The 8,307-nt window shown below is 40.9% G+C and overlaps 1 protein-coding gene across 3 annotated transcripts; it reads left to right on the top strand.

Annotated features, from left to right (window-relative positions):
* Window positions 1-1,384: 1,384 nt before the first annotated feature.
* TDRKH (tudor and KH domain containing) lies at window positions 1,385-8,262 on the top strand (the record flags this gene model as incomplete). 3 transcript variants are annotated; one of them, XM_079112292.1, is made up of 13 exons in its annotated part: window positions 1,403-1,569; window positions 2,330-2,436; window positions 3,019-3,208; window positions 3,890-4,029; window positions 4,144-4,465; window positions 5,244-5,404; window positions 5,557-5,729; window positions 5,938-6,002; window positions 6,255-6,406; window positions 6,622-6,723; window positions 7,006-7,102; window positions 7,284-7,375; window positions 7,564-8,262. In XM_079112292.1, exons 1-12 carry the CDS (start codon window positions 1,446-1,448, stop codon window positions 7,334-7,336), a joined length of 1,686 nt encoding a protein of 561 aa, XP_078968418.1. In that variant the 5' UTR covers window positions 1,403-1,445. The 3 variants fall into 3 exon arrangements, with proteins under 3 accessions (XP_078968419.1, XP_078968418.1, XP_078968417.1); XM_079112291.1 differs by lacking the exons at window positions 1,403-1,569; window positions 2,330-2,436 and having other exon boundaries at window positions 2,587-3,208; window positions 7,766-8,262; XM_079112293.1 differs by lacking the exons at window positions 4,144-4,465; window positions 5,244-5,404; window positions 5,557-5,729; ... (4 more) ...; window positions 7,284-7,375; window positions 7,564-8,262 and having other exon boundaries at window positions 1,385-1,569; window positions 3,019-3,108; window positions 3,890-3,991.
* Window positions 8,263-8,307: the final 45 nt, after the last annotated feature.

The following is an 8,307-nucleotide window of genomic DNA, read 5'->3' as shown; positions in this document are numbered from 1 at the left end:
TTTGCAGATTCAGGCACCATTCGGGTCCACTTTCCAGATGGGAAAATAGTTGTCAGTTACAGAGGGGGTTCTGGTTTTATAGGGTACCATGAGGATGATGTAATCATTGGAAATCCTGCACATGCAGTTTTGACCTTCAGGGACTAGTTGCACAGGTTAAAACCAGACCCTGAGGGATGAGTATTCAAATCTTGCTCATTGTCATTCAGGACTAAGATGACAGGAGGAAGGCCGAGGTTTAGGGCCTGGCATTCCATATCTGTCCCTTTCTTTTAGGACCCATTGTTATTGGGAATGCACTGGGAGAGGTTTAATGTTTGGCCAGTTTCCTCTCCCACTTCCCGAGCCACACCATCCATCCATTTTCTTGGGGAGTTGTCGTATAGAAATATTATTTTCCATAACCCTTCAGATATTTTCTCTGAAAGCTCTGCTTTCTCAGTGAAATAGGGAGCAAAAACATCATTTGGAAGAATGGAGGAGACACTAGAGGTTCAAAAAGAGAAGGTGTGAAATCATTGGGAGAATTTAAATATATGTAAAAAATAAGGAATTATAGTGAGGGAAATGTGAGGATTTGCTTGGCAGGAAAACAAATAAATGGTGTCAGATTAATAGCAACAAGGCCAGTAAGTCTAAAGAGATTTGATGTGCTTCTGAATCGGGCCAGGTGCTGTGTTGTTGGAAACATTATCATATAGGTAGTAATTGAAGCTACAGGTGTGGATGAAATTGCCCAAAGAGCAGAGTGCCATTAGTAATGGGTAGAAAGCACAGGAAGATAAGCCCCAGACTCTGAAGGACCTGCCAGGGAAAACAGGAGGAGAAACCAAGAGAAAGAGGACACAGAGACCAAAGATTTTTGGGAAGGGAATGGCTGCTTTCCTGCTGCAGCAGAGGGGTAAGATAAGTTTCATATATCTTCTCTAGGTTGATGAGTTAGGAAGTTAGATCTGGTGAAGGAGGAGAGCAGAACTTCATTTCACTGTTGGTTGAGGATTAAATAGAATCCAGAAGCATAGACAGTAAACAAAGTCTGTATTTATAAGATTGTACTAAGCCTGGAATGGCACTCCTTGTAGAACATCTTCTGTTAGGTCCAGAAGCATAGATAAGGAGTTTTAAATAGTTTGATATGAAATTTATATGTTTTAAAAAATATTTTATTTGGTCCTTTATCTTCTAAAACTGATTAATGTACATTTCTCCTTGGGGGAAAAGCGTAAAATAGTTGTATGTGTATATGTCCCTTCACTAACCTTTTAAAATACCCTGAGACCTTTTCCATGAAATAGATTTTGAGATTTCTGAAGCTCTTGAAATGGGAAATTAGTAATGTATTAATAACAATGTGTTCTCATATCCCTCTGTCAGCCATACTAGCGTTTGATGAAAGCTTTTTCCTTTGTTTGCTTGTTCCAGGATGTAAGTCAGTATAGCAGAAAATGTCCACTGAACGGACTTCTTGGACAAGCATGTCCACTATTCAGAAAATAGCCCTGGGCCTTGGGATTCCAGCCAGTGCAACAGTTGCCTATATCCTATACCGCAGGTATAGGGAAAGCAGAGGTATGTGAACCCTACAATCGTGCCTGTGAAAATACTCCAACCACGTTGCTGCCTTAAGTTGAAATGAAATTCTTTCCATGCCATACCAGGTATTGTTTGGTGAGATATTACTGGCTTTCTCTGAGGAATTTGAAAATATTTGATTTCTTCTTTTCTGTGTTCTTACTGTGAAATAACTCATAAGGCCATTGAACTGTTCCCTTTAGCAAAATCAATGTGACAGAGGGTTTTTAAAAATATCTTTTTGTTTGTTCCTTTTAATTAGTCATTAGGAGAAGATAGTTTCCCCAAAGGCTGAGCCTAGAGAAATAACTAATGTACAAATTAGTTGGGAGAAGTTTTGAGTCTAATGGATGACTTGGACAACTTCTGGTCTTCATTCTTCTCTAGGAGTCATGTCTTAGAAATAGTTTATCCAAAACCCAGAAAACCTTTTCATAATCTGCTTTTCCCATGTTAGCATCTGAATAGTATCCCAGAAACCCTGTGTGTGTGTGGGGGCTGGGGGTAATGTGTGCTGGGGATTGAACTCAGCCTCCTGAATACTAAGCATATACTCTACCACTGAACAGTGCTCCCCATCCCATCTCTGATCTTTTAGGACCTTCTAATTTTCACTCAGATGCTTCTGTTTGTCATTATGAATGACATTCACAGTTTTATCTCTTTGATCATTGTCTCTGACAACCAGATTCAGAGGAGGGATGATGGTAGTTTCTTGTGTGTTTAAGTCTGATCTAATGAGCCATGATCTGTGCAGAAGAGCGGCTGACATTTGTTGGGGAGGATGACATCGAGATAGAGATGCGGGTTCCCCAAGAGGCTGTGAAGCTCATCATTGGCCGCCAAGGAGCCAATATTAAACAGGCAAGTGTGCAAGCAGGCAAACAGCTTTCCCAGCAGTGTTTCTATTAATTGAACTTCTCATTTCCTTCCTCTAACCCTCTATCACAAAACGCACGCTATGATGAAGTACAGAAACTTTTAACTATGCTATTTTCCTTCCAGAGATGAGTACTTCTCCCTAGAGAATGGATGATTTAGCATAAAATAGGGGTTTTTAAGATGATTCTCAACTGTTACACATTGAACTAGTTTTTTCTGGAATTAATGAACTCTCATTTTTGCCTAGTTTTTTCTTATCACCCTCCATTGTTCAGTTGAAATGTCAAGAAAACAAAACCTTTAATTCTCTAATCAAGATAAAACTGGTGGGGGATGGATTGTAAGCATAGAGAGAAATGGTTGTGAATCAACTGCTACTTGTAATTACTTGGTCATGAATCTCCTTCCTTAAGCAAAAGTCAGTGAAGACTAATTATAGCATTCTGATTTAGCTGGTGGTTTGGTCAATTCCATCTACCTCAAGGGTTTGATTTAGAGTGTCCTTATCTGGGCCCAAATGGGAGCTCTTCCAGAATGAACTGCCATGTCTCCTTCTCTTTACAGCTACGGAAACAGACAGGTGCTCGGATTGATGTGGACACAGAGGATGTAGGCGATGAGCGAGTGCTGCTTATCAGTGGTTTTCCTGTACAGGTGTGCAAGGCCAAGGCAGCAATCCATCAGATCCTGACAGAGAATACCCCAGTGTCTGAGCAGCTCTCAGTCCCCCAGAGATCTGTGGGCAGAATCATAGGTACCACTGGACAGTTTCCTCTGCTGTTTCCTTTATTCTTTACTTTTGCCTTTCTTTCATATCTTCCCAAGGATTCTCCAGGCTACTTCTCCTTCACCTTACTGGAAAAAAAAAAAATGGAAATTAAATCCAGAGCTTTACTTTCTTATAGAAAAAAAACCCATTACCTCAAGAAGTTGTGTGATCTGAACCTTACAAATAGGTTCCAGAAGGGTTCTGGTAAATGTAGTCACTTCATAATACGTTTTGAAGGAAGATAGAGCTACTCATGCTGTCCCAAGTCATTCAAGACAGTGCTTTATATGGCACTTGTAATGCTTTCCCCTGGATCATTTCTTTAATGCTGCTGTTTGAGGAAAAAACTGTCCTGTCCTCATTCAGGGTTCTGATACCATGTCATCTTAGGAGATGGTAATGTAAAGTATGTATAACCTTGCTGAGTAGCCAAAAAATGGTATGAAGTTAGCCTACCCAAAGTATGGAGTTTAAATAAAATGGGTAAGTCAGAGTCCTGTATTCTTTCCTACGGTAATGACTTGAAGAGCTCATGATTGCCATGCACCATCTTACATTCTGTTCAGTTTGAAAATGAGAATCGACTCCCTTCTCATAGTATTTACAAAATATTGATTTCTCTTAATAGTTAAGGTCAGACACATTTTTATGTATTATTCAATGTAGGGAGAGGCGGCGAGACAATTCGTTCTATCTGTAAGGCCTCTGGAGCCAAAATTACCTGTGACAAAGAATCAGAGGGGACTTTACTATTATCAAGACTTATAAAAATCTCAGGAACACAGAAGGAAGTGGCAGCAGCCAAGGCAAGTAGTTGATAGACTTGGATTATTCCTAAAAGTGAGAACAACCCATTATAAATTCCATCCTGGATCAACATTTGGCTGCATATATATCATCCCTTCTCTTATTTTCCACAGCATTTGATACTGGAGAAAGTTTCAGAAGATGAAGAACTTCGGAAGAGAATCGCGCATTCTGCAGAAACCAGAGTCCCACGCAAGCAGCCAATCAGTGTGAGAAGAGAGGAAGTGACAGAACCCAGTGGAGCTGGAGAACCAACTTTATGGAAAAACAACAGTTCTAGCATGGGGCAGGCTACACCCCTGGCAGTTTCTCCTTGCAAAGGAAGTGGTGACATGGCTATTGTAGGACCAAAAGATGGTTCCAAGGAGAAACCTAATGATGACAGCTTTCAGAAGTCTAGAGCCCAGACCAGTCCTGAGATGTCCATGTTTGAAAGTATGTAACAAGGAACATATGAAGGACAGGAATACTGGCTTAACTGAACCAAAATAGGAAGCAATAAAAAAAATCAATTGGTGTGACTGTATTTATAAGTCTATCATCATAGATTAATGTTCTATTTTACTTAAAACTAAACATTAATATTTTTCTGAATATGAGCCATCTGGTGAAGGAAAATGAGATAGGAATATGCTAACACAGGAAACTAGTCTATGAACAATACATCAAATAATTTACATTATATTCTTTCTCCAGACATACTTTTTAAATGGTAAATTCTCAACCCGATTTTTCTCTTTTTATTACTTGTCTCATTGTTGGTTCTAAAAACCATCACTCTTCAAGAAGAACAAAAAGGCCAATAACTTTCTCTTCTATCCAAAGGTGCTAAAATGGGCAGGAAAGACAAGGGCCTTCAAGAGGATCCTTGGCTTGTCCAAAGCCACAGTGATAATCCAGAATGGGATCTAGAACTAGCAGAATAGCTGTCCATGTACCTGATCCTTCTGCAGCTAGCAAATAGAAGAGTTACCTCTATTGTAATTGGTGACTGATTTGAATACATGACCCATAACAAAGAATGTAAACTTATTACTCACTTACATAGAAAGTTACAAAAAATAACTAAGTACCTTTCTTCCATGGTCCCTCCAACTATTTTTAAAATGGTTAACAGCCTTTTGGTATTTGTATATCATTCCCCTGATGCATTCTCCCCTCTTTCAACCTGAGATGGTTCTGATATAGTCACAGTCCTTATCACTGTGTTCAGTCCCCAGTCCTGACTTCAGTTTTCATGCTGATGAGTACTTAGAAGTCTACGTCTCTGCTTCTGAACACCCTAACCACTTCTGGATCCAAATCATTGGCTCCCGCAGCCTGCAATTAGATAAGCTTGTGAGCGAGATGACCCAGCACTATGAGAATACTCTGGTAAGTCGCCATAGGGACAGGACAGTGCTGGAGTATATCTTTTTCATTGTCATTATTTTCTTCCTCTGGGGCAACATTATTCTTTCTTCCTTCTGTTATTCCCTACCACTTCATAACTCTCCCTCCTCCTTAACTCTTCATCCCATGTATAGCCTGAAGACTTGACTGTGCATGTAGGAGATATTGTGGCAGCACCTTTATCTACAAATGGTTCCTGGTATCGAGCCAGGGTCCTTGGCACCTTGGAGAATGGGAATTTGGACCTCTACTTTGTTGACTTTGGAGATAATGGAGATTGCCCACTGAAGGACCTCAGGGCTCTCAGGTCAGTGTGGAGTCCCAGGTGGAGTCAGCTATGGCCATAGAGTGGTGAGTTGTTGGCACTCATCACCAGGGCAATTTGGAAGGGAACCTGTTTATAAAGAACAGGTGAGTAACTTCTGGCTCTAGATTAGTTGGTTTTGTCTCAAAGCAAGGAATATAAATTGTCCCTTCTAGCCTTTGGATTCTAATTTGAATTTCTTTCACTTTAGAAGTGACTTCCTAAGCCTTCCATTTCAAGCAATAGAATGTAGTCTGGCACGGATTGCCCCGTCAGGTAAATCAGTCATGCCACCTATTGACCTTGCCTTCAAATAGAATAACATTCACATGGGAGGTACCTTTTCCTTACTAACTCTAGAAAGCAACAGCCAGAAACTTGCCCAACTTTCAGAACTGAAACCCTCCAGAGAAGAAAATAAATGCCTTCCTGGATAGTGAGGGGTGGTTCCAACTTCCCTCCAGAGTATAATCACCACCCTGAGCACTGACCCCTTCCAAGGCACCCCTATTTAAAATTTCCCGCCAGGTGAACAATGGGAAGAGGAAGCTTTGGATGAGTTTGACAGACTGACTCACTGTGCTGATTGGAAACCCCTAGTGGCCAAAATCTCTAGCTATGTCCAGACTGGGATCTCAACTTGGCCAAAGATCTATTTATATGACACAAGCAATGGGAAGGTAAGAGCAGGATTCATGTTCTTCTTATGTTGTCATGTGGATTTTCATAGTTTCTTTCTTTCCCAGAAATCCTTACCTGATATTACTCCTACTTTGTTAGATCCTGTGCACCATCTCATCAAAGGAATATCTTTAAAGTACTGATCCCAGCTCTTCTGCTTCCTCAGATTTGCCCCTTAAAAAGAACATCATTTCCTTTTCACTTTTTCTCTTAGAAACTTGATATTGGGTTAGAATTAGTTCGTAAAGGATATGCAGTTGAGCTTCCTGAAGATGTGGAAGAAAACAGAGCTGTCCCCGACATGTTAAAGGATGTGGTAAGTGAGCCATTGTAGTCATTTGAGTGCTTCTTCCGGGAAAACATTCTAGTTATGACATTTTGTTAACTTTCAGTGAACTGAAGCCTATGCCGCCCTGGGAACCTTTAGATTACTTCATTTTCAAACTACTTGGAAAATGTTGATCAAAGGAGGCATTGTGTTTCTCTTGGCAGCCAAATTCAACTGCCTTAACCAGATTCTATGAACAGAATGATAGGATAGCCTCTTTTTTCCTACCAACCAAGATGTTGTTCCTTTTTCTCGTTTTCATGTCCTCAGGCCACAGAAACAGATACCTCTCTTGCCAGCCTGCTCACTGAATCCAAAAAGAGTCCTGGAGAGATGGCACATACCCTGTCCTGCCTTAGCTTATCAGGTACAAACAGCATTGCCCACCTCGAGCATCTTTGGAGGTTACCTTTTCTCAGCCTCTCCAGACTAGTGAGGTTAAAGCTAGGTTCCTAGATCATTGAGCACCAAGAACCCATTTTTCTCCTGTGCCTGACAGTGCCTGCTAGAATAGGGCAAGGTCTAACTTTCTCATTTCTCCTTGTTAGAAGCTGCCTCTATGTCTGGTGATGATAACCTTGAAGATGACTACCTACTCTGAAGTCTGGGCTTCCACTGGCTCAGCCATCTGCTTTGCTGTGTGAGTGGAGCTATCATCTCTCTGTAGCAACAGGGAAGTAATGAGGGTGACTGCAGGGGCCTTGCTTTATTCCCTCTTCCCTATTCCCTACCTTCATATATTTCTCCTCAGTTGCTTTCCTGCAGCTTAACTTGCTCTCAAATTGAGCCCTTTCAAGCTTTTTGTCTCTGTGTTTGTGTCTTTGGCAGAATTTTGCACAGGATTTGGTGCCTGGAGAGAGAAGTCTATGATAAAGATATCCATGCAGTCCTTTATTACACACACAATCTGGCTTGCTGCGGACCAAATCCATTTTCTCCTTCCGTTGAATTACCAGAAGAGTGCAGAGCAGAGGGAGCCAAGTACATCACCCCATCTCACCTCCTTCTCCATCCTTCCCCTGTCTTTCAGTGTTTGGATGCTGTGTCCTCTGCCAGTCATAATGCACATCACTGCTAGACTGTGTCCTTTTTCTGGCTGGGAAACAGCCAGAGTTTGGTCATTGGAAATGATGATTCTGCAGACCTGTGACTCACCTCATCAGGTGACTCTGGTTAAGGGAAGTGTTTGAACAGGGAACTCAGACTGTAGTTGAAATCAGGAGGCAAAGGCAAAAATAGCATAAATGTATTAAAAATCTTTAGAAGGTGGGAAGAGACTACCACCTGTCAGAGTCAATTGCTAATGTGTTGTTGGAGACAGGTTTTGGGAACAATGCTCCAGCTATTTCTTTGTGAACTTCAGTTAAAATACAAGTAGAAAAGGAGAAATGTGACTCAGGAAATATTCTAAATTGCTAGTATAGTACTTATATGTGTACATACACACCTTGAGAAAGAACACACATGTATAGTTCTGTTTAAATCATTTGGGGGTTTCTTTGCTTAATAAAGTTCTCAAGAAAATTATCCAGAAACCAAATGCTCATTAAATCGCAAAGTGGAAGCAGGCCT

The sequence above is a fragment of the Sciurus vulgaris genome (assembly GCF_902686455.1).
Source record: "Sciurus vulgaris genome assembly, chromosome: 1".
Taxonomy (NCBI): Eukaryota; Metazoa; Chordata; class Mammalia; order Rodentia; family Sciuridae; genus Sciurus; species Sciurus vulgaris.
The sequence above is the reverse complement of the archived record's forward strand: the minus strand, read 5'-3'. Positions and strand labels throughout refer to the sequence as shown.